The 25,607-nt window shown below is 45.5% G+C and overlaps 3 protein-coding genes across 4 annotated transcripts; 1 reads left to right on the top strand and 2 right to left on the bottom strand.

Moving 5' to 3' along the window:
- Window positions 1-989: 989 nt before the first annotated feature.
- On the bottom strand, window positions 990-2,601 carry LOC138839286 (cancer/testis antigen 1-like). Of its 2 annotated transcripts, XM_070038856.1 has the most exons (4): window positions 2,566-2,601; window positions 1,835-2,041; window positions 1,465-1,593; window positions 990-1,231 (listed from the first exon to the last, which is right to left on the bottom strand). In XM_070038856.1, exons 1-4 carry the CDS (start codon window positions 2,589-2,591, stop codon window positions 1,093-1,095), a joined length of 501 nt encoding a protein of 166 aa, XP_069894957.1. In that variant the 5' UTR covers window positions 2,592-2,601; the 3' UTR covers window positions 990-1,092. The 2 variants fall into 2 exon arrangements, with proteins under 2 accessions (XP_069894957.1, XP_069894956.1); XM_070038855.1 differs by lacking the exon at window positions 2,566-2,601 and having other exon boundaries at window positions 1,835-2,189.
- A 4,176-nt stretch (window positions 2,602-6,777) lies between these two features.
- LOC138839285 (EKC/KEOPS complex subunit LAGE3-like) lies at window positions 6,778-9,219 on the top strand. The gene is made up of 4 exons (XM_070038854.1): window positions 6,778-6,855; window positions 7,854-8,238; window positions 8,597-8,725; window positions 8,893-9,219. Exons 2-4 carry the CDS (start codon window positions 7,883-7,885, stop codon window positions 9,035-9,037), a joined length of 630 nt encoding a protein of 209 aa, XP_069894955.1. The 5' UTR covers window positions 6,778-6,855; window positions 7,854-7,882; the 3' UTR covers window positions 9,038-9,219.
- A 12,009-nt stretch (window positions 9,220-21,228) lies between these two features.
- LOC138839281 (olfactory receptor 13H1-like) lies at window positions 21,229-24,956 on the bottom strand. Its single transcript, XM_070038850.1, has 3 exons — window positions 24,942-24,956; window positions 23,771-23,827; window positions 21,229-22,182 (listed from the first exon to the last, which is right to left on the bottom strand). The coding sequence occupies exons 1-3, from the start codon at window positions 24,954-24,956 to the stop codon at window positions 21,229-21,231; spliced, it is 1,026 nt and encodes a 341-aa protein (XP_069894951.1).
- Between the last annotated feature and the right edge of the window lie 651 nt (window positions 24,957-25,607).

Here is a 25,607-nt window from a genome sequence, read left to right as displayed (position 1 = left end):
CCAGCGCCCAGCTATTTGGTATGTTTTTCACTTGTTTTGGAGATAAGTCCTCCCTGTGTAGCTCAGGCTGGCCTGCAACTCACAATTGTCCTGCTGCAGCCTCTTGAGGAAGAGGATTTTGTCTCTTACCATGCTGGACTGTACAATATATCTTTTCAATTGCAACCAGTAACATGATTTTGAAGATTTGATTTGTTATGGAAGAATAAAATGTTATTATCTAGACTATGTTATTTAGTATTTGGCAACCCCATACGTTATGTTACTTAGTAATCACTAATTACTCTGACATTTCAATTATTATTTTTTACAAGTAACAAAACTATTTAAGTTGCAATTTCAGTTTAGCAACATTCTCTACACATCAAGTTTACAAATAGAAACTCCTAACAAATAACAGATTGAACTTCTACTTTTTGGAGATTTTTAAAAAAGAAGTCAAGCTCCCATGTTACACAGAAAAGTTTCAGGGAAAAGTTAATACTGTACTTAAATTTTTTATGTTTATGTTATTGCTATATATTACATCTATGACTACAACTTTAAAAGGGCCGAGCTACTTGAAAATGTTTATTTGGGGCTGGGAAGGTGGCTTAGTGGTAGAGCGCTTGCCTTGCATGCTTGAGGCCCTGGGTTCGATTCCTCAGCACCACATAAGAAAAAAGCCGTAAGTGGTGCTGTGGCTCAAGTAGTAGAGTGCTAGTCTTGAGCTGAAGAGCTGAGAGACAGACAGCTCTCAGGTCCAGAGTTCAGGCACCTTGACCGATAAAAAAACCCCAAAAAAGTGCTGATTATAGTTGATACTGAACAACAGCACTTAATTGGTTTTCTGGCTTGATTCCATTGTCTCAAGTTGTTTTCATTTATCTGGTCTCAGAATCTGTCTTCTAACCTTTGGGGAAAGGCAAGGAAATGTGCATGAGCCATAGCCAAAAAAGAAACTCGGAAAATAGTTGCAGTTTTATTTTTAGTGTTAATGTTTACAAATCTGAGGGCCACCCCAGAGGAACAATTAGTGACCCCCAAATAAAGTAGTGACTACTGCTCTAGGGAGGATGTAATGCCTGGAGCAGCAGGACACTCAATGAGAATTCATCCCCCTCTTTCATGAGCACGCTTGTGCAAAGACAAGCTCGCAAGGAACTGCATAGCTTCCATCAGTATGGAAAGCTGGTAGATCACCGCAGCAATGGAAATGTAGAGGCCATCATAGTTTTCAGCAACTATTTCTCTAGAAGTGAGGGAAAACAAAAAATTATACTAGAGCTAACTCCTTGCCTCTGTGCCCCTCCCCCACAGAACCCAAAGGCCTAGTGTTTTCCTTGCTTGTTTAGAGCGCCCCCATCAGGCCTAGAGCACTCTCTCACTAACTCTAGAAAGTCGGCTCATGTCCAATAGAGCACCCCCCTCAGGCAGAGAACCATCTCGCCGTTTATTGCTAGCTCTGCACCTTCCAGAACTTACATAAGCAGGTCTCGGCCAACCACCCCAAACTCTACGTTAACTGCCCCTCTCAGCAGATGGGCATTGTGGATCAGTGTTCTGCAGGCGCTCTCTGCATCCGCGCTGGACAGGAAAGGCACAGTTAGGTAACTGAAGGATACTGAGTTAAGGCAATTTTACAACAAAAGCCTTCCTTGGAGGCTGCACCCCCTTGTTAGCTCAAGATATTCGCCCTCCCCCATTCCACTGTCATTCCTCCAAGCCCCTTGGTTCCATAACTGCCCCACCTTTGTCCTTCTGCGGGCCCTTCTAATGTCTCCCTAGTCATTCCACCCCCTCCTACCCCTCCCCCGCCCCAGTCAGGCTCTTTCGGGATCTTTGCAGAGGATACTACATCAGCATTTGTTGTCCCACGTCTTCCGCTGCTGCAGCCGCAGCTGTGGAGACCTGGTCGCCTCCATCCAACTCATCCTGCTGAGCTTCCTCGGCAGCAGCGCTTTCTGCTCCTTCCCCTTCCAAGCCACTGGGAACCGCTGGGCCTGCACAGCCATCTTGTATACCAGCGTCGCCATCTTCGTGGCCCACACCAACTGCTCCACTGTGGGTATCAGGGCTCTTGCCGCCACCCTCACCTTCTTGGCAGCCCTCCCCATTACTAGTGTAGTCATAATCGTCTGGCTCCTGCATGGCACCGCACTTTCCCCCTCAGAACCCTACGAGAAAGGACACAGACGCAACCGTGCCACTCGAGCTCCGCTGGGCAAAATGGCCGCTAGAACGAAGCCTTGCCCCACAATGCAATTGGGCACGCTCATGGAGGGCACTGCGGCGCATGCGCACTCTGCAGCACTGATGCCAACCTCGAGGTGGCGCCATATCTTGTTGCCTAACTTCCTGCCCGTGGGTCCCCAGGAGACCCTGTGGACCCAGAGAAAAATATCGGCTGTCTTGAGAGGCCCCACTCTAGTCACCAGGATACTCCATGAATACCCAGACCACCTACATAGGCTGGTAGAGAGGCTTCTGGGACATTGTTTATTTTTGGTCTTTATGGGCTTGGAAATTGGGCAGATGCAAATGAATAACCGAACGTATTACCAGCCTGCCTTGAATTCTCCTTACCTTGAAACTGAGCCTACAGGGCTCATTATTACCACTACTCCAGCCTGGATGGGGTTGAGAGAAGCTCAGTAAATATGCAGTCACAGGGTGAACTAGGATTGGGTGGGAATGTGGCCTCAGTGCACGAACAAAGGAGGACCAGGCACAGCCTGACTGGGAACAGGAACTGCTGCACAGACTTGGCTGGCTGGACCTGCAAAAAAGACAAAAGACACAGTGAATGATTCCAAGTAGGATGTTCATGGATGGCAAAACCATGGAAGGATGAGGGTGAGAAATGTATGCAGAAAAAAAAGCTGTTAGTATGGTGAGAAAGACTTGCTATCGCCCATATAAAGAAGAGGTTTGTTACAGTGCACCTTTACAAGACTGCTTTCCCTGTGTGCATAAACCAATAAGGGCTCCCGGTAGTTGGCCATGCAGCAGTGATACTTAAGTAGAGCTTCTGCGCTATTCCTTCCAAGAATGTGTCTCAAATTTGTTATGCTGCCCCTCAGGCTCCCCTAAAGTTATATGGACAATCACAGAGGGTAAGCAAACGTGAGGGCAGTCTTCCTGGGATCAGAGAAGAGGAGATGTGTACCAGCTTCTCCTTTTCTCAAGTTTTATAGAAACATGTTCTATTCAACACTGTGTGTGTGTATGTGTGTGTATGTGTATGCACAGTTCTGGAGCTTGAATTTAGGGCCCCAGCACTTCCCTGAACTTTTTTGTGTGTCCCAGTCCTGGGGCACAATCTCTGGGTCTGGGCGCTGTCCCTCAGCTCTTCAGCTCAAGGCTAGCACTCTACTACTTGAGCCACAGCACCACTTTTAGTTTTCTGGTGGTTAATTGGAGATAAGAATCTCATGGACTTTTCTGCCTGGGCTGGCTATGGACTGCGATCCTCAAGTCTCAGCCTCCAGAATAGCTGGGATTACAAGCATGAGCCACTCATGATCATCTACAAGTAGACTGGTTTTCTTAATTCATTTCTGTTTGTTCATTATTGGTATATAGAAAAGCAACTAATTTTGTATGTTAACTTCAAATCCTGTGCTTTGCCAAAAGTGTTCATCAGACCTAGGACTTGAAAAAAGTTCCTTTTATTTTTTAATTAGTATACATTAGTTATACAGGGGGATTTCATTGTGACCTTCCATGCAGTATACCATTTATGTATGTATGTATGTATGTATGTATGTATGTATGTATGTCAGTGGTGGGGCCTGAATTCTGGGACTGGGTGCTGTTTCTCAGCTCTTCAGCTCAAGGCTAGCACTCTACCACTTGAGCCACAGCACCACTTCTGGCTTTTTTTGCTTATGTGGTTCTGAGAATGGAACCCAGGGCCTCATGCATGCAAGGCAAGCACTCTACCATTGAACCACCTTCTCAGCCCCAATATACAATGTATTTTAACAAAGAAGGATTATATATATATATATATATATATATATATATATATATATATATATATATATATATACATACATACATACATAATTCTTCCTTAGATATAAAAGGAAAGATATATTAATATATATTTTTTCTCAAGCTAGGGAGTACTCTACCACTGGAGCCACAGCTTCTAGCTTTTTGGTGATTAATTGGAGATGAGTCTCACTGACTTCCTGTCCAGGCTGATTTTGAACCACAATCCTCAGACCTCAGCCTTCTGAGTATCTAGGATTCCAGGGGTGAGTTACTGGTACTCATTTCCTTCTGTTTTTTTTGGAGGTCAGTAGACTGGCTTCAAACCATGATCCTCAGATCTCAGCCTCCTGAGTAGCTGGGATTACAGGCGTAAACCACTGGTGCCTGGCTTCCTTCTGGTTTTAAAACCGGGTTTTTAAACCCCAGGCTCAAACTCCAGGAGTCTCACATTAGGTCTTGCCATTTGCCTCAATATGCCAAATCAAGAGACATGGTGAAGGACAGAGAAAGGAGATTGATTACAAGACATCCACAAGAAAATAGCATATCTGTGTATTTCCAGCTGTCTTTGGGTGTGAGGACATTGGCCTTAGGTTAAATAGGGAGAACTGGAGACAGGAGGCTAAAAGTTATCCATTCTTAAAAATAGGTTCAAAGCCGGGTGCTGGTGGCTCACGCCTGTAATCCTAGCTACTCAGGAGGCTGAGATCTGAGGATCGCGGTTCAAAGCCAGCCCGGGCAGGAAAGACCGTGAGACTCCTATCTCCAATAAACCACCAGAAAACCGGAAGTGGCGCTGTAGCTCAAGTGGTAGAGCGCTCGCCTTGAGCTGAAGAGCTGAGGGACAGCGTCCAGGCCCAGAGTTCAAGCCCCACGACTGACAAAAAAAAAAAAAAATAGGTTCAAAGTCAGACATTGGTGGCTTATGCCTGTACTGCTAGCTACTCAGGAGGCTGAAATCTGAAGATCTTGCTTTGAAGCCAGCCAGGGTAAGGACATTCCATCATACTCTCATGTCCAATTAGCTACCAAAAATCCATAAATAAAGCTATGGTTGAAATGATACAGCACCAGTCTTGAGTGAAGAAGCTAAAGGACAGCACCCCAAGTACTGATTTCAAGTCCCAGTACTGGAACAAAACCAACTAACCAACCAGTCTCAAGTCACAGAGATGGCCTAGTTAACCACTAGCTCAGTCTGGAGGCCTGGCAGGTCTTCTGTAGCTTTTGTCTGTTCTTTCTAAGATGATAAGGAAAAGGAATTGCCTGCTTCAGGGACTTTCCTGCCCAGCCTGGTTTTGAACGGTGATCCTCAAATCTCAGTCTCCTGAGTAATTAGTATAGGCATGAGCCCTCAGCACCTGGTTCAAAAGCATCTTTTAAGTTGTCTCTTACAAAAAGCAAGCAATGGTAAGTCCTGGACACTCACAGCCACTCTCAAGGACCACTCCTGGTCCTTGTGTGTCATTTTCCTCTGGGAGTGCTCAGGCTAGTTTCTGAGGCTGAGACTTTCTCCTTCACCCACCCGTGATGTCATGCCATCATTGTTGCCAGGCCACTGAGCTAGAGCTGCTTGTGTGCCTGAGTGCTAGTGAGCAGTACATGGAGATAGGTCCATGGTAGAGAGTTCTGGACAAGACAAAGGAGGAGGGAGTAGGAACCAACTGTTAAGTCTGTATCTTCTCTTGGCAGGGCACTGTGCTACATTTTATCCATCCTTTACTTTTGCAAAGAACAAAGTATTGTTACCCTTTGTGAGACTAGCCAGGGGCCATCATGTGAGAGCTATCAGCGCTTATTGGCCTGCTGCATGCTGGTATAATTTTCTGTCTGCAAGTAGACCAAGCCAACTGGAGAGGTAGTCAATAGGTAGGATGAGTGCAACATTGCCCTCTTTTTTTTTTGGTTGTGGGGCTTGAACTCTGGGCCTGGGCGCTGTCCACATTGCCCTCTTTGAATGTCACTGGAGCAACAGGCACTGACTGGATCCAGGTTGGGGCACAAGAAGGGGCATGTCTTGAAATATATGAGGTGACAAGTCTATTGTCTAGTGACATGGAGAACAAGTTGATGCGTGTAAAAGAAAAACATACTTAAAAAGCAAATCCCACTGGGTGCCAGTGGCACATGACTATAGTACTAGCTATGCAGGAGGCTGAGATCTGAGATCTAAGCTAGCTGGGCAGAAACATCTGTGGGAATATTATCTCCAACTAACCAGCAAAAGGCTGGAAATGGAGGTGTGGCTCAGGTTGTAGAGTATCAGCCTTGAGCTGAAAAAGCTAAAGGAGGTCATAAGTCCCTGTGTTCAAGCCCCAGTATTGGCGCAAAAGAAAAAAATGCAAATCTCTTAGAGAATTGAAACCTGTATTGTTTGTTTTTGAAACGATAAGATTGGTATTGGGCGAGATAAATGGCTTAAAGACATAACTCTTATCCACAAAAACCTCATACTCCTATTACTGTCTTTAGATTTCTCACAGTTTTCACATGATTTTTGCTTACTTCCTTTTATCCTAACATTTGAAGGTCTTAAGAGCCCTGTTGTTTTATTACATAGAAATTCTGTTAGCCTATTTGCAACAGTATCTATTCTAGATTTGTCCATCACTATCTAAGCTGTGTTCTTTTCTCAGATTTCTATGCAGCATTTCCAAGGTGAAGGCAGAGTATAATGTTCTGCATTACACTGTGGTGCTCAGATAAAAGGAAAGGACTGCAAGACACTTGAGAGAATTGGAATATACTGGCTGTTTTCTGTTTACAGGACAGTGAGCTGTGTCAGACTCTATTACACCTCTGCTTCTTCAGGGTGTTTGGAGAAGAGCATCTCCTCTCAGGTGAGACCCTTTGGAGAAGAGCATCTCCTCTCAGGTGAGATCCCTTTCATCTTCAGTTTATAAGAACCACAGACTTTGGTCTTAGCAGAGAGATTGAGGGAGTGCAACTGAGGTGTTCCCAGTAGAGAGTGTGGCAGCCGGAATGTGCGTGCTTACTCCCCATGAACCTGTTGCGTGTCTCATCTCCGTGGGCCTGGAGTCTGGAAGCTTTCAGCATCCTGGGGTGGTGGGAGGGCCAGCCTGGGTCTGGGTTGCCACCCTCTCCCCCACCATGTGCAGATACAGCCTCAGCTCCCTATTGTCCCAACACCACAGTGACACACAATGGTGTTTTTCAGATCCTGCCCAGGCCCAGGGGCAGGCCTGAGCGCTCCAAGAGAAAGGGAGTGGAAGCAGCTCCTTCGTCACAGGCTCTGTCCTTGGGACTGGACCACATGTGGGGGCCAGAGGGAGGGGTTGGGAGAGGGATGGGCGGAGGCACGCGGTTCCACCCCAGCACTGGACACGGGGGGGGGGGTCAGTAGGGAGATCACAGGTTAGACTGTGCAGTGGGCACCGAGGAGTCTCCCATGCTGAGGAGCCATGATATGGCCACCTAGGCTGGGCAGAAACACCTGAGAGGGCAATGGCCCAGCTAGAGCGTCTAGGATGGAGTCAAGGCCTGGTCACGTGGGCTCTCTGTGGATGCAGAGACAGGCGCCTGCTACTGAGCTGAGTTTCCTCAAGACTCACACTGTGTTTTGGCCCAAGAGCCCTCAGACCTCATGAATGGGTCGATTTGGAGGCGTTCTTTGTTCTAAGCCCTCTACAGACAGCACAGGAGGTCAGGGGAGGATGCTTGGGCGGGAACAGCTGTTGCCGAGGCAACCAAGGAGGCGCCGATTGGGTGGAAGCACCCCACGTGGGTGGAGTTGCGCAGGCGCCATGGGCATCACAAGGCACGTGCAGGCTCGAGGAGTGGGGCTTCCTGCTTACACTTCCTGTCGTTGACGAAGCACCAAGATGGCGGGTGTGGCGGTGTCTGTGCTCTAGGGCGCTCCGGGAGAAAGAACAGGACAGCCATGGAGGACGAAGGCCATAGCAGCGGCAGCAGCAGCTGTGAATGCACAGATGCTGCAGCTGGTCCAGAAGAAGGCGAGGGCGGCCAGCGAGAGTCCCCAGTGGCCGCAGGGCAGGCGGCCCCCGAGAGGCCAGCATCCGACGGTGGCCAGAGCGACGAGCGGCCCCAGAGCGGCCCCGAAGGCGCGCAAGGCCGCGGTGCCCCGGGCAGCCCCGAGCCCAGTAGCCACGTGGGGGAAAGCGCGGTGGGCGTGCTCGCCATCCCCAGTCCGCGGGGCGAGCGGGCACCCCCTGCTCCAGCCGCCAGTGGAGATGCCGCCACCTCGTTCCTAAGGCCTGGAAGCCGACTCCTGGAGTTGTATCCTTCCCACAGGGCGCGAGGCGGGGGAGGGCTCGAGGCTGGGCAGAGAAGGCCAGGGAAGGCTGCTGCGGGTGCGCAGAGGAAGTTGAGCACAGCCCGAGAAGGAACCGAGGGCAGTGGCGGGTGAAGCCCGTGGGCAAAGGCACGACCAGAGCGGGCATCGCGGAAGGCAGGGGTGGTCTGTGGCTGACACGACTGCAGGGCGCTGGAGAAGGCCTGGAGCCCTGGGGAGGTGGCTGGGGGGCTCAGGGTGGCCGCAGGGCGGTGCGTTCCAGGCCAGGCCTCTGAAAGGGAAGGGGTCGAGGGCAGGAGCAGAGTGAGCAGTGCGTGGTGCCTTAAGTCTGTCTTCCTCCAGCTCTCTCACCGTGCCCTTTGGATCCCCTCTGGAGGCAGACATGGCCCGCAGGTCCCTGGTCACCTATGCCCAACGTCAGCAAGAGATGGTCCACAAGGAGCTCACAGTGACTGGCAGTGTCTTGACTGTGTCAGTTCTAGGAGAAGCTGGAGTGGGGTGGCCGGGGTAGTGGGAGGCAGTCTGCACTATCGTTGTAATGGGGTGCTGGTTGGGTTCGGTGTAAGCAGATTGGGGTGAGATGCCCTGCATCTCCAGACTTCTCATCTTTTTATTTTTTTTCTCCCCCTTAATTTTAGTAGGTGGACAACTGAAGACCCTGTTCTCTTCCGAATTTCAATCAACACTTTCCTGGACCTGTTTTGTGTTGTGATGAGGAACATTCGGCGCTTGGAAACTCTGGGTGTGCTAAGGCGAGGTCGAGAAAGCAGACCTGAACCTTAAGTTTTTTCTCTTACGCAAGTTGTTGGGAATCGACGCTTTAAACTATAATTGCCCTTATTCTTTGACGTCTAGTTTTCGATGCTATGTATCCTTGGTGTGACTAGTTCATCTTGTCTTTTAGTTTTAAAGGAGTTAATTCTTTAACATTTGTTCCTGAAGCAAAGAAAACTGGGCCAATTTTCTTTTTAAATTTGATTTTGCTGTGAGAGTTCTTTATCTTCTCATTTTTGTCATTTACTGTATTTTGAATATTGTATTATGAAGAAAATTAAAAAGCAAGATAATCTTTGGAGCCTTGTTTTTAATTTATATGTATATATATATGTGATTATTTACATAGTTATATAGTCATATTAGTATCCCAGTATATAAAATTATGTATAGAAAATGTTAAGTCTAGTCTTATTTTTTTTTTTTTTGTTGGTTGTGGGGCTTGAACTCTGGGCCTGGGCGCTGTCCCTCAGCTCTTCAGCTCAAGGTGAGTGCTCTACCACTTGAGCCACAGCTCCTCTTCTGGTTTTCTTGTGGTTTATTGGAGATAAGAATCTCACGGACTTTGCTGCCTGGGCTGGCTTTGAACTATGATCCTCAGATCTCAGCCTCCTGAGTAGCTAGGATTACAGATGTGACCCACTGGCGCCTGACCTAGCCCTACTTTTTACTTTTGTTTTCATTTATTATACTAAATTTTTTCTTTTCTTTTCTTTTTTGTTGGTTACTGTAGGGCTTGAACTCTGGGCCTGGTACTGTCCTTGAGCTCTTCATCTCAAAGCTAGTGCTCTACCCACTTGAGCCACAGTGCCTCTCTGATTTTCTGGTGGTTAATTGGAGATAAGAGTCTCATGGACTTTCCTGCCCATGCTGGCTTTGAATCACTATCCTCAGATCTCAGCCTCCTGATTGCAGGTGTGAACCACCTATGCCAGGCTATACTAATTTTTTTCTAAGAACTCTTTTCTTCAAAGTATATTAAATGGAAGCATAAATTTTTTTGGCCATTCTTGGGGCCAAATGCTTGGGCTCTGTCCCTGAACCTCTTGTGCTCAAGGTTAGTGCTCTAACACTTGAACCATAGTGCCACTTCTGTCTTTCTCCCAGTAGTTTATTGGAAGTAAGAGTATCATAGGCTTTCCTGCCTAAGCTGGCTTTGAACTGGAATCCTGAGATCTCAGCTTCCTGAGTAGGTGAGATTATAGGTGTGAGCCACTGGCACCTGGCTGAAGCATAAACATTTATGTCATAAAAATTTGTAAGTGTAGAAATTTATAAGTTGTGATTATGATGAGCATTTAAAAATTTCCTGATGTTCTTGTTACAAGTAATTCTGTAATACTTCTTTTTATTGTGCTCTCCCTGCACTCAGGGACAGAGTACTCTTTTTGAGCTTTCATGCTCAAGGTTAGCAATGTACCATTTGGACTAGTGTTCCCCTTCTGGGTTTTTGGTGGTTAATTGGGGTTAAGAGTCTCGGGTTTGTCTGTCTGTGCTGACTTTATTTTATTTATTTATTTATTTATTTGGTCCGGTCGTGGGGCTTGAACTCTGGGCCTGTGCTCTGTCCCTCAGCTCTTCAGCTCAAGGCTAGCGCTCTACCCCTTGAGCCACAGCACCACTTCCGTCTTTTTTCTTTTTTGCTTATGGGGTGCTGAGGAATCGAACCCAGGGCCTCTGGCATGCAAGGCAAGCACTCTACCACTGAGCCACCTTCCCAGCCCTCTGTGCTGACTTTAAACTGTGATCTCAGATCTCAGCCTTCTGATCAGCAAGGATCACATACGCATGAGCCACTGGTGGTTGGCATTACCATAATATTTTTTGTACATTAGTCATGTGTCAATGCTCATTTCCTTATGAAGGAGTCTAAGAAGAACTAACAGTGACAAAGTACTGCTTTTTCCAGTTCTGACCAACAGATTCCAAGGCCATGGATGAAGAAATACTGACACAGTGAATCCTTTATTTTATCCCCAGGGCTAAGAATGAAGCTAAAAAGATAAAGAGACGATGTTTCTTTCTCTCTGTTTTAAAAGCTCAGATTGTCCTGGGCATCTTTTTGTTGTTGTTATTGTTGGTTGCGGGTCTTGAACTCTGGGCCTGGGTGCTGTCCCTGAGCTCTTCAGCTCAAAGCGAGCACTCTACCACTTGAGTCACAGCATCACTTGTGTTTCTTGTGGTTAATTGGAGATAAGAGTCTCACAGATGTTCCTACCTTGGCTGGCTTTGAGCCTCAATCCCCAGATCTCAGTCTCCTCAGTAGTGTCACTGGTGCCTGGCTTGTCCTGGGCCTATCTAAAGGGAGTTAAGGGAAATTTAAAAGAGGGTACATTCCAATCTGTAAATAACTAAAGGTCAGGAAGCAAAAATAGAGTTTCAGTGCCAGATCTAGGATATCAGGAAACTGTAAGATACATATCCTCAGGTACTCATTCCTGTTGTTTGACAAGATTACTGCAGAAGTTCAAACACTCATATAGTCTAAGCAAACCCACAACCAGGGTTTTCTGCTGCCATCATTTATACTCCAAAGCACGCCAGTTAAATCTCCTGCACCTAGCCACAGTCCCCACATTGATCTAGTTTTTACATGCCGCCTTTACTTATTAAGCTAATTAAGAAATTTAGTAAATAAGTTCTCTTTTAGATAGTGCCTTCATTCCAGAATTTTGGGGTTCTCCAAAATCTTTTCACCACAGGGTTTCCTTTTTTTCCAAAATAAAAGAAAAATAAAACTTTTATGTGAGGGATGTAACAACAATTTTTCAGATATGTGAAGGAAAGTAGTAGGAAAACTGGTTGTGTTAATGGGGTGGTGGTTAGCTTAGTCTTAATACCTTGTATACTGGAGTATTTCTAACATTACTCATTAATTCTAGTAACTATTTTATAGATTGTAATAGATTTTCTATAAAAATATTTGCTATGCCTTTACATAAAGTAGCTTTATTCTTTTCCAATAGGAATAGCTTTCATTGATTGTTTATTGGATTATTAATGCCCTATAACCTCGCTATTTTTAGATTCAATGTTTGGCCTGAGTGTCATTACAAATTCTTGCCTAATGATGAAGCTTTCCACCCTAAAAGGTGTCTGAGTCGCTGGTTCCTGTCTTGTAGTTTCTTACTTATTCTTCTTTTGGATATGAGGGGGTATCATTCCTTGTTTATCATCATACATGTCTGTGCATTGCTCTTCAGTTGGATATTTGAGCTGATCCCCCTGGCTATCCAGGGTTCTGACTCTCTCTCTTTTTTTTTTTTTTTGTTGGTCATGGGGTGTAGAGAGCTGCGAGAGGCCGCACCTGGAAGATGGTGCCAGCTTCCGCCCTCCGCCTTCCCGATGGCGAGTGCTCTCTGTGGTAAACAACTCCTGATATGGCTAAGGCAAAGAATCTGGCTTGCTTTTGCGCACCTGAACCTATTGGTGGTTCCCACGTGGCGTATCAGGGTTGGCTACCCAGCGGGTACTTAAGGCTGTGGGGAATTCTCCCCGGGGTTGGGGTCAGAAGATTAAAAAAAGGTCCTGAATAAACGGCAGAGAGAAGAGTCCGGTGTCGCGTCTCCTTGCTGGTCGAGGCGGTAGCGACACGTGGTGGCCCGTACGGGGACTCAGCCATAACCCCAACGAGGACTCAGAACTCTCTGCGGTCAGGGTGGTGCACCGGTAAGTCCCCAGGTAAAAGGGGAATCCGCGACAAAAGCGGGGGTAAGTCCCCAGGTAAAAGGGGAATCCGCCACAAGAGCGGGGAGTAAGTTCCCAGGTAAAAGGGGAATCCGCCACAAGAGCGGGGGGGATTTTTGCTCTTCTCGGTAGATAAAGAGAGAGTGAGAACCCGGGGCTAGCCAATAGAGTAGCCAAAAGTGAAAGTAAAAGTTTGTTTACCAGCTTTAAATGTTTAAAACATGGGCGCTTCTTCTTCGCACCCAATTTTTTTGGCTCTCAATGAGCTACTGCACTCAAAAAAGTTAAAAATAAAAAAGAGTACTTTAGAGAGATTTTTGAATGAATGTGACACTGTTGCCCCATGGTTCGCTGTCTCTGGAAGCCTCACGGTGGCCTCTTGGGAGAAACTAGGGAGGGACCTAGATTTTGCCTCTGAACAAGGAACGCTTAAGAGCGGAGTGAGACCAATATGGAAACTGATAAGAGGCTGTCTCGAGGACCAGCGTTGCAGTGAGGCGGTAGAGAATGGTCAGGCCGCCTTAGAAATGCTGCAGGAAGAAAGATCAGAAAGGGCAGACAGCGAAAAGGAGGAGAGCAGGGGGGGGTCATACCCTGATTTTGCCGAACTAGAGACCTCTGAGTCTACAGACTCAGAGGAACTACAATCACTCATAGAACAAATAGAAAAAACAAAGATAAGAAAGAGGAGGAAAGGAAAGGAGAGAGAGGACCCAGATAAAGATGAATGCATGCCTTCCATGTGCCGCGCCACACCCTTGGCCCCTCTGCTTTATGCGGAGGACCCCGGGAGTGGCAGCCCCGGCTGTTCTTTCAGCCCAGGTGTGTGGAAAGCGGTCAGAACTGAGTCACATCTAGCCTGTCCAATATTTCAGGATCCACAGGGACAGCGGTATCATGAACCCTTAGATTTTAAGGTGATAAAATCTTTAGCTGAGTCTGTGCGGACATACGGAATCACAGCCTCCTTTACTGTAGCCCACGTGGAGGTCCTAAACAGACACTGCATGACACCTGGTGATTGGAGTGGGCTCGCACGAGCTTGTTTGAGCCCAGGTCAGTATTTAGATTGGAAGGCTTTTTTGATTGAATTTGCTAGTGAAGAGGCTGCAGCCAATCAGGCTGCGGGAAACCCAGCTTGGGACAGAGATATGCTGCTTGGACAGGGGAGATTCGCCAATCAGCAGATAGGCTACCCGGTTCAAGTTTATGAACAAATCAATAAAATTGGCATAAAGGCATGGAAGGCCTTACCAAATAAAGGCGAGGTGAGTGGCAATCTCACCAAAATCCTGCAGGGCTCTACGGAGCCGTTTTCGGACTTTGTTGCTCATATGGTCGAGGCTGCTGGCAGAATTTTTGGTGACCCAGACGCAGCCATGCCATTAATTAAACAGCTTGTTTATGAGCAGTGCACTAAGGAATGCAGAGCCGCCATAACCCCATATAAGAATAGGGGACTAGAAGCATGGATGAGAGTTTGCAGTGAGCTGGGTGGACCACTAACTAATGCTGGATTAGCTGCTGCTGTGGTGCAATTAACCCAGAAGAATGGGGGCTGGGAAAGTGGCTCAGTGGTAGAGTGCTTGCCTTGCATGCCTGAGGCCCTGGGTTCAATTCCTCAGCACCACATAAGCAGAAAAAGCCAGAAGTGGCACTGTGGCTCAAGTGGTAGAGTGCTAGCCTTGAGCTGAAGAGCTAAGGGACAGCGCCCAGGCCCAGAGTTCAGGCCCAGGAAAAAACCTATTTAAAAAATGCTGCAAATTTGTCTAAACAGTTGTCTAGTTATCTTTTAGGTAATTGAACTGGGGAGTTCGACAGCCTGATGGAACAGCTCAGGGTTGCCATCGTCATGGTGAACTCGACCCGAGTGGATGCCGGATTGGCGGAGGGGTTATCTTCATGGATCTCCGCTGCTATGAATCATCTCAAGGATGGGCGGGTTTGGAAGCCCTGACAGGCCTCCTGGTGTTAGCCTCCTTGGTATGTCTGTGGTGCATTTGCCAAATTAGAGGTTCTCAGCGTCGCAGTGCAGCCATGATTATCCAAGCCTTTACAGTCATTGGAGCAGGTCAGTCCCCCTAAGCGTGGCTTGCCACCCTAAAACAATGAACACAGATTGCAAAGCCAAAGTACTGCAGTCGAGAGGCATGAGTTTTGCCCTCGAGGAGAGCATGTTTGATTGCACACGGGTTCGATTCGCCTTTTCCCGTCCTTGTGAAAAACGAATCAATGGACAGGCTGAGTCATCCCTAGAGAAGGCGCCCTCTGGGAGAAGGCTTGTATGCAGTCCTTGCAATTGCACAACAGGGATCAGACCTCTGTTCTCATCTGTGTTCTTTAAACAAAAAAGGGGGAACTGTAGAGAGCTGCGAGAGGCCGCACCTGGAAGATGGTGCCAGCTTCCGCCCTCCGCCTTCCCGATGGCGAGTGCTCTCTGTGGTAAACAACTCCTGATATGGCTAAGGCAAAGAATCTGGCTTGCTTCCGCGCACCTGAACCTATTGGTGGTTCCCACGTGGCGTATCAGGGTTGGCTACCCAGCGGGTACTTAAGGCTGTGGGGAATTCTCCCCGGGGTTGGGGTCAGAAGATTAAAAAAAGGTCCTGAATAAACGGCAGAGAGAAGAGTCCGGTGTCGCGTCTCCTTGCTGGTCGAGGCGGTAGCGACAATGGGGCTTGAACTTAGGGCCTGGACGCTGTCCCCGAGTTCTTCAGACTTTCCTGCCTGGGCTGGCTTTGAACTGCGATCCTCAGATCTCAGCCTCCTGAGTATCTAGGATTACAGGTGTGATCCACTGGCACCTGGCTAACTTGATACTTTCATAACCTAGCTTTCAGCGCTGGGAAGTTGGGTCAGTGGTAGAGTGTTTGCCTAGCATGCCTAAAGCCCTGAGTTTGATTCCTCAGTACCACATACACAGAAAAAAGCTGGAAGTGGTGCTGTGGCTTAAGTGGTAGAGTGCCTGCCTTGAGCACAGAGAGGCTCAGGGACAGTGCCCAGGCCTTGAGTTCAAGCCCCAGGTCCAGCAAAACAAACAAATATAACCTAGCTTTCAATAATGTTCATTTTGCTAAAGAACAGCACAGTGATGATCACTGTGGTGGGAAGAGCTTCTACACATTGGTGTGCTTACACGAGGCTAGTTATTTTGATATATATGAGACATTACTGTCAAGTCAAAGACAATTATTGCTAATCAGAAATTAACAAAGATCTTACACAACCTTACTGCAATTAGCACTCCTATGCTTGATCAGAAGCAGAAAATGGCTTTCCTAAAGAGTGAAGAAGGTTATATGGCAAATGTTACTTGTTTAACAACCAAAAAGGGGGACAAAACAATGAATGGGAACTGGGCATTGTGGCATATGCTTATAATATAATCACTTGGGAAGCCAAGGCAGGCCAACTTCCTTCAGGGTTATCTGGAAGGCACAGGTTTGCTAGCTGTGCCAGAAAGACCACCTCTGCTGTCATACCTGCCTCTGGGGGCCAACCTGATACGTTTCAGAGTGACCAAGGCTAGTTTCGAAGCCCAGGACATGCACATTGGCTTCTCTTCTTAGTGTCCAGTCCTGGAGGAAAGGAAGACCTGTGCCAATTGACATTCATATTGTGGGTTAAAATCCCTGCCCCAAAGCCTGTCTTCACGTTTTACCCAAGCTTGTGCTGTATCCAGAGTCTCCTGCACTTGAAGCAACCCACCCATTCACATTCCTCTTCTAGTGTCTTTAAGTTGGTGGTAACATCCTACTTGAATATATATCAAGTCCCTCTGTAGCTCATCCACAACTGAGATGGAAAACAGCTTATCTTTCCTGAGTGAGGATGGCTCCTTACTCTCTACATACAAATTCCAAAGTACTCCATGTATTTGAATTTGAAGGTCCTTGCAAACTTCTGGCCTGCAACAAAGTGCAGCATCCTATGCAGCCCAGAGGTATTAAGAGCATAAATTCTTTAAACACACACACACACACACACACACACACACACACACACACACACACAACCTTCTAGATGCATGTGCTAAATATACACACAACATATACATGTGAACACATACTTGTACATACAACAAAAGTAGAAGTGCGTTACATTAACAGAGCATCCACATTTGCCTACCTACTTTAAAATACCTCTAGAATTCTTTTTAGCCTGATAACCTCCTTTTGTCAGAGATCTTCTTATCTCAAATTCTTTGGCTGCTTTTGGAATGTCCATTAGTTCTCTGGTACTGCAGCTCTCATCTAGTTCTTGGCTGGGGTCAAGCACGAAGCAGCTTCTCTTCTGTACTCTGGTTTGTGCCTGGCTTGAACAGCAACTCTTCTGGTCAGGTCTTGTTCACTAAAAAACAGAAGTTGGGGCTCCTCTATGATTCTGTACCTCTATTCCTCATGTTCAGTTGGCCACAGCTCTTTAGAATGTTCTCCTAGTGCCTACTATGGTAACCCTTTTCAAGACACATAAACAGCATCCCAGGCACAAGTCTATGTAACAAAGGAATTGGGGCTGGGAAATTTTTATCAGCTAGTGTCCAAAAGGAGGCAGAACTTTTCTTAATTCTAGGGAAGGTCAACAGCCAAGACCCAAACCTTTGGAGCCTCCTAGACCTGGCTTTAATGCCACCCAGGGGAGCTAGTTTTCATGTACATTTCACCAGGAAGTTCCCTACAAAGTCCTCAGGAGCCTCTTTGGAACTTTGATCTGTAAGAACAGAAGATCAGAAGCTAAGGCACAGAATGAAGGATAAAAACAAGGAACCTTCAGGGACTCCTAAGGCCTTGGAAGAGCACGTCAGAGAAAGATTTGTTAAAGACAAATGCGATAATTGGCCCTTGGAAAGGAGAAATACTTTCATATTCTCTGGTGTACTACTTCCATCCCACTTGGCTAGAAGAGCCCTAAAATTAACTATGAACACTTTTAAAAGGATATTGTCACTATCCAATAATGACAGAACATGCTTCTGTTTCTTGCATTCTTACTGGCTCAGAGGTGAGAACTGAATAAAAAAGAAGGTCACTTGTGTAAGTTTGTATCTCAGTAGAGGGTAGTTAGCCATATTCTATTCCGCATTCACATTGCTTATCTAGAATCAATAGTTCTCAAAGTGAAGTCTACAGGGCATCACCATCAGAATTGTCACCTAAATCTCAGTAAGAATAGGGAGCTTTGTAACATTTTTTAAAATTTAATTTAATTTTATTGTCAAAGTGATGCCCAGAGGGGTTCCACTTAAATAAATGAGGTAATGAGTGTATTTCTTGTGGAACATTGTTACCCCTCTGCTTTGTAACATTTTAACTTGTTGCCTGCCTAACTCCTCCCCAGCTCTGCAATGACCTTAAAAATCAAGTGGTTGGATGAAAACCAGGAATCTAATAGCCACTGGAAAGGACAAAATAGGTCTAGAAATCTTTTGGGGCTTCATTCTGAGGCAATCATTATTTGATTTCTTTAGATAATCCCACGTGCAGGCTGCCTTTCTTAAGTCAGAGCTCACCCAGGGCAAAGAGCCATTGCACAGAGCGAGGCGCAAGTGCTGCAGCCATCCAGAGGCAGTTGTTTAATACTGTGGCTATCTCTGAGGCAGAAGAGAAACATAAAAACCTTAAAATGAAAAGCCAGGGAATGGGGAGCTTTTAAAAGTAAGAGCTTTAGAAAAGTCATACATAGTTCTTGGAATATAGATGTATTTCTTGGAAAGGTAAGAATATGTATAAGACAGGGCTCTCATTCAGATCCTCAACTTGAAGCTTTGCCCAAAATGAGTGCTCAGTCTAAGGAAAAAATACAAAGTATCTGGCTGACTGGGTTAAAGGGTGTCCCAATCCACACACAGCACACCTGCAAAGACTGAAAGGTATATTGGTTTCAGAAATTGAAATATCAGTTCAGTCATTATCACTAAACTAACCAATCAGAATTTCTAGTATTTATATATAACAATGAATTCCGATCCTTATTGAATTGTTGAAGAAACTTCCAAAGTGACAGCAAAAAGAACAAATCCTGTGGGGGATAGAATCTCATTTCCACAAAATTTAAAATGTCCATTTTTCAAAAAGACTATGATATATAAAAATTGTATATAAAAGTAACCATGGGGAATATGTAAAGGAAACATTTTATTTGTTGGTTATGGAGCTTAAACTCAGGGCTGTCCCTGAGCTCTTACCCACTTGGAGCCACAGCTCTACTTCCCTTTTTTTTTTTTGGAATGGTTTATTGGAGATAAGAGTCTCACAACCCGGCCTTTCTTGCCTGGGCTGGTTTGAAGTTGCAATCCTCAGATCTCATCCTTGTGAATAGCTAGGATTATAGGTATGAGCCACCAGTGTTGGCTGTCTTCTGCTTTTAGTGGATCAGAGAGTATATATTATCTTGGGGTGGTTTGCTTCCAGACCATAGACAAATTCCAAATGGCAAGGTAACAGGATATGAGGAAGGGGTAAAGACTAGAAATCCTAAAGCATAGGCACAGTATCACTTGTATTATGCCAGGCACTCAGAATCTTGTGTCTTTACTCAACCACAAGGTAAATTAAACATACAACAGCAATTTTCCTGCGGCACCAGGCTTACTATGCACATACCATCCAGTTGTACTTCCTGCATCCAGTTGTAACTCCCACAGGGCTGTTGGGTCTCCTCAAGGAGAGCTCTGTGACAGACTAACAGATGTAACTGTGGAACAAATACCCACCTCTTAAACCCTCAAATCCTGATGCAGGTACTTTGTAGGTTAGTGACTCTGCTAATGTGACAGTAAGCACCAGGCATGATAGCCTTCTGCCCCTTTAATCTCAAAGAGCAGTAGGGAGGCATCATCGTGGAGGGAGGGCTTCCTGTCCAAGACCTGGGGAAATCAGATTGTATTAGCTGCAAGTAAGTAGCCTGAAGTCCCTTTGGCTATATGACTAAGCAGAGATAGACCTATAGTAGGACAGATTTTGACTTGGTGGCAAACTGAGAGCTCACAGTGGGAGCTCAGGAAGAAATTATCTACTTCCACCACCAGAAAGGTGAAATTATAGCAGCTTCCAGACTGGCCAGGCTGCTTTAGCTGCTTATAAGTGGATAACAACCAGGCAGGAGAGAAGAATCAGTTATACCCAGACACTTAAAAGCCAAGGAGCACAGAACCACTGGCCTAAAACATTGAGGTGGAAGACTCCCATTCAAGAAGGACTTAGGGTCGGAGAAGTGGTGACTTGGAGAGCTGAGAGCAGAGGGTGGGAGCCTAGGAAGCTGTGAGGGGCTCCGTGGTGGGCAGCGCTGCCCTGCCCGACACAGGGGCATGAGAGGCTAAGGCAGCGCTGAGAGCTGGCTGCTGGCTTTCAGGACTTCCTGCCATGTGCAGGCGAGAGCTCCAGGAAGCATGAGAACACTAGCACTTACTTAAACATTACTTTATTGATGGGCACTTAAGGCCTCTATGCAAAATTCTCACAAGTCCAAAGAAAGTTTCAACAAGCATTTTGCATGTACATGTTACATACATCGGTACATATATACATGCCTGTGATATATGTATATATGTGCACATATATCCAAGTAGCGTGATGATGTAAGATGTCAAATAATTTTCCCACAATTTTCCTGGAACTTATGAATAAGGCCATAGCTGTGAGAAAAGAGGTCCTCAAAATACCTTCCATTCTGCAGAGAACTATCCATTCCAGTCCAACCACCACCCTACAGCTTCCTCATAAAAAGTATAAAAGTGGTAGAGTTACTTTGGGGGAGAAACCACCCTTTTCCCGAAGGTCCTCTCATCGTTGAAAAGGATTCATGCACAGTCTGCAGGGGTTTGCAAAGAGTGTAGCCTGATTTGTTGCAGTTTGGGTAGTGTCAGAACTACCAGTTTTACAGATACCTCTCAGTGCTCTGAAAGCAGAAGATTCAAAGGGCAAAGCTCCTGACAGTTGAGGGCCACCTCCGCAATCAAGTGAACGACCTGTGTTTTAATTATTATTGCTTCTGAATGGTTTCCTCTAAAGGCTCAGTAAATTTGTATTTCCCACTCAATGGTGTTTCCCTATACCCTCACCAACACTGGTACTATACGTCTTTTTCATTTTGTTGATATGATTAAATAGAACTTAAAATGTTATTGTTGCCTCTTTCCTTTCCTTTCCTTTCCTTTCCTTCCTTCCTTCCTTCCTTCCTTCCTTCCTTCCTTCCTTCCTTCCTTCCTTCCTTCCTTCCTTCCTTCCTTCCTTATACAATTAGGTGCTTGTGTTCTTTGTGTTTTTTATCTTCTGTCTTAATGATTTGCATATATATGCATATATACATATTTTTCAGTATTTTCTGGTATGTTCTTGTAAGCCTTGCTACTCATGTGTAGTTTGTGTTTTGAAATGCATGTGTGGCTTCCATTAGTCAGACGTTTGCAAGTCCTTTTCCATTTGTGAAGTGACACAGGTGGAAAAGTGTCAGGGCAGCTAACTAAAACCCTTGAGCTCTCCTATCACCCAACTTGCTGTTATGTCATTGAGGCCCTAGGACTTGACCCTACAAGTTACTTTCCTGATAGCAGCTTTCACATCCTTGTTTCTCAAAGTGTAGATGAGTGGATTTAACATTGGGGTCACTGCTGCATAAAATATAGAGACAATTTTGTCCTCATCTTGGGACTTTTTGCTCTGGGGTCTCACATAAATATATATTAGTGTTCCGAAGAAGACGGTAACCACCATCAGGTGAGAGCCACATGTGGAAAAGGCTTTAAGTTGGGCCTCAATGGGGCGGATTCTTAAGACAGCCCTGAGGATACAAAGGTAAGAGATAAGAATCAAAATTAAAGGTACTGGCATTGAAATGACAGCACATGCCACCATCATAATCTCCAGGGAAATGGTATTGGAACAGAGCAATTTAAAGATGGCTTGAACCTCACAGGAAAAGTGATTAACTGTGTTATGTCCACAGAAACTGATCGGAAAGAGCAGAATGGGTATAAGAGTGAGCAGGAGGGCTGCCATCCAGGCAACGAAAGCCATTGAAATGCATACTTGAGAAGACATGACCAGGTTATACCTGAGAGGATCTGAAATCGCCACAAATCGGTCATAAGCCATAATGGCAAGAAGAAAACATTCAGCCAGTGCCAAAAAGGCTTGGATGGCAAGCTGAGCAAAACAAGAGCTGTAGGAGATGGTAGAGAAGTTCTGCAGTGAGTTCACCATGATCAAGGGAACAGCACTGGTTGAAAACAGAAGATCCAGTAAAGACAAATTACCAAGAAAGAAATACATTGGGGTGTGCAGCTGAGAGTTGATCCCTACCAGGAAAATGATCATACTATTTCCTGCCAAAGTTATTACGTAGAGAAACATCAATACCCAGAACAGAACACTCTGGGATGTGGGATTCCTAGACAGTCCCACAAGAATGAACTCAGTCACTCTGGTATGGTTTCCAATTTCCTGGTAATTCATTTCCTCTATCCACAGCTACAGGAGAGGAGAGAAAGCAGGCGCATCAGCTCTTGGTCAAAAAGGAATGCACTGATTATACTACAAAGTTGGTTTGAGCACAGTAGGTCTGTGAGGAATCGATATCCACACATCTCTGGAGCTATCAGCCACCAAAGCACCAGAAGACCATCCCCATTCCTGCATACTTGCTGGGAAACGAAAAGGGAAATCCTCTGGCAAAAACAGCATGAACTCCCAGATTCGTGTGAACACAACATTCAAAGAACAGAGATTCAGAGCATTCATCAAGCCTTCTAGACAACAAACTTCTTGTGAACTTCCACTTCAAGTTAAATGAGGCATAACCACAGATTAAAAAGTAATTACCTCAATAATGCAGTGAAAGAAGGATGACAGTACAGTGTAAAGAAGAAAGAAAGGAGAAAGGGGAGGTTAGAAAGTCAGGATACTTAAAGGAAGGACTGCCATGCTAGGTGCTTCTATGTGCTTCTTTCCCCTTTTTACGCTTTTCTATGTGTGGGTAGGTTGGGGGGCTGGCAGGCCAAGAGTCAGTGCTGAGGTCTTCATTGGTAATGCTTTGTCTGGCTGACAGGACGGGAATTGCTCCCCCTTTCGTCGGAATGATGACATCTGAGATCTTGGTAGTTTTCAACTTTTGTCCTGCAGCAGGAATGAGAAAATAGACAAATGCTGGCAAATGTTCAGATGTCTAATTGTAGGATTCCAATGTCAGAATGAAGGAGAAAAACATAGTCCTAGAGATGCTAGCTCAGTCTCTCACTTCATCTGTGACTTTGGGAAGGCTTGTAAAAGACCTCAACTTTCCAAAATTTGGCTTTTGTCAAGGGCAAGTGTCTGCCTTGCCATATCAAAGCTCTTTAGCCACATCTGTTTCATGCGATTCCCATTCCTCACGTTTCTTGTATACTTTCTGTTGCCTCGTGGCATTGTACACTGTAGTTAAGAGAGATCGGAAGCAGTGTCTGTCTCTGCTGCAGTATCCAGCATGTAGCTTGAATAAAGCAGAGGCTTTTGACAATGCTGGTGAAGAGAAGGAAGATTTTCTATGAGTGGCTTCCAAAAGTAAAGATCCATATGAAGTGCTCCAAGTCATATGTGACAACTTAGAAGACTGGGCCACATTTGTTTAAGTCATCAAAGACTTGCCCAAGGTTCTGTCCATCAGTCTTGAAACACTTTTGCTCAGCTCCCTTGAAAATCATTCTGGAAAACCATTCACATACATAGGCATTTAAAAACTACCATCTAAGATTTGTCATAAAGATGATTTCTTACCACTGATTTTCAAAATTCAAAACTATTCCTGCATGAATATTCCTTGGAAGAGTTTCATTTACTTCCAGTAGTGTGCATACCCAGGTTTGAAGCCCTTGACCAAACAATCTATCAGAGGTCACTGATGTGCTTGCTCCATATCAAGCATCTGATGGAAAGGCTACTGCTACATCCATGAGATCACAACACCATTAACACCAACTCCGACCTCATGTGGATGTGCGGTAACCTGTCCCTTCCCTTGTCAAATCGTGGCATGTTTGCCCAAATTCAATATTTTTTGGATAGCCATAAAATCTTTACTTACCCAAAGCATTGACTTCTTGTTCTTCTGGAGGATGGGAAGATCCGTGTCCTCTGCAGGCTGTGTAGCAGAAAATTAACACGTGGAAAGAGATGAGGATGCATTCTTTCCCAGAGGGCAGGCTACATTTTCCTTTTTCTATAGCTATGAATATTCTCCAAGAAGTGGGCCCAAGATTCTGAGATACACCTGAGATAGGCACGAGGGATCTATCTCTAGGCACAACCTTGTCAAGGACTTGGGAAGCCTGGGCTACTCCAAGAAAATCATCTGAAACTCAGTTTTTCTGTAGCCTTTCATTGCAACCCCATTCCCTACAACTCAGAGCTGCAATGAAGCTAGGAAAAGTAATATGAAAATCGAGTACTCTTGTTATGGTTGGCCAACTATACTTGGCACACGTACAGCTAGACTCACACTCAAGGAGGAAGGAGACTTTCCAGTCACCTGATTCCCAATGTGGGACTGAAACATTATCATGACATTCTAGTTTGCAACTAGGTTGCAAAGAGCAGAGCTGGACTTAGGTTTAACTGCACTGGCCTTATTATTTGGAGAACTCTTTAGGATCTTGGCAAAGAGTCTCAGGAGAAATAATTAGGAGTGTTTACCAACTATAATACTGAAGTTGTGAGTAGCCTCTTGTGGGCAGCCACAGTAGTAAATGTAGCCCCTGGTGGAATACACAGACTTACTCTTTGGGCCCAAGAATTACAACAAATTACAAGCTCACAGGGCACCATCATAGCCACACACAAGGGATTTCCGAATTTCTTTTCCAATGTGCATGTCAGGGCTCTTTTAGGAATCAGTGACTCTTGTCCAGATATCAGAAATCTTAAAGACAGGTGCTGGTGGCTCATGCCTATAATCCTAGGACCTCAGGAGGCTGATATCTGAGGACTGTGGTTCAAAGCCAGCCTGGGCAGGGATGAGAGTCTGTGAGACTCATCTCCAATGAACCACCACAAAACTAGAAGTAGCGCTGTGGTTCAAGTGGTGGAGTGCTAGCCTTGAGCACAAAGGGGCTCAAGGTTCAAGCCCCAAGACCAGTAAAACAAAAATCTAATGTTCATTGCTCAACTTAATACAGATCCTGGCATAGAAGAGATGCAGAATCTGTTTAATTTTGTATGAGGGAGGCAAATGGAAGAATAAGAGACCACACACATACTCTTGAAGCACACATTACGACTTGAGCATTGGCTGGGAAGGTGGCTCAGTGGTAGAGCGCTTGCCTTGCAAGCATGAGGCCCTGGGTTTGATTCCTCAGCACCACATAAGCAGAAAAAGCCAGAAGTGGTGCTGTGGCTCAAGTGGTAGAGCACTAGCCTTGAGCTGAAGAGCTGAGGGACAGTGCCCAGGCCCAGAGTTCAGGCCCCATGACTGACAAAAACAAAAAACCAAAACCCCAAAACACTAAAAAAAAAGAATTGAGCATTAAACATTAGAATTTTATTTAGAAGGAAAACTGAGTGTAAGACTCCATTGAAAGATGAACCTAGACAGATGATTGGAGATCTACCCCACTGTGGTTTTGTGATTTGGGGTGAACTATAACACCTACCCTCTTTCAGCTTCAGAATTTTCCATTTTTCCATGGAGTGTATAATAGTAGTTACCTCACTTCCTTGTTTGGAGGGATAACTGAAAGAATACATATATAATGAATCTGCTAGTGCACTGTCCATTTAGAAAATGCCCAGTACTCCCTTACTCCCATGAGTGAGTGAAATCTTTCTCTATTGAATGACATAGAGAACATTAGAATTCTAGACTAGGATGGCCCCTTTGTCTTTCTTTCAGTACAGAAGTGAGGTAGTGTCATCATGTTTCCATG

This window comes from Dipodomys merriami, unplaced genomic scaffold, assembly GCF_024711535.1.
Source record: "Dipodomys merriami isolate MVZ:Mamm:240054 unplaced genomic scaffold, mDipMer1.0.p SCAF_3, whole genome shotgun sequence".
In the NCBI taxonomy this organism is placed as follows: Eukaryota; Metazoa; Chordata; class Mammalia; order Rodentia; family Heteromyidae; genus Dipodomys; species Dipodomys merriami.
This window is presented reverse-complemented; position numbering and strand designations above follow the sequence as displayed.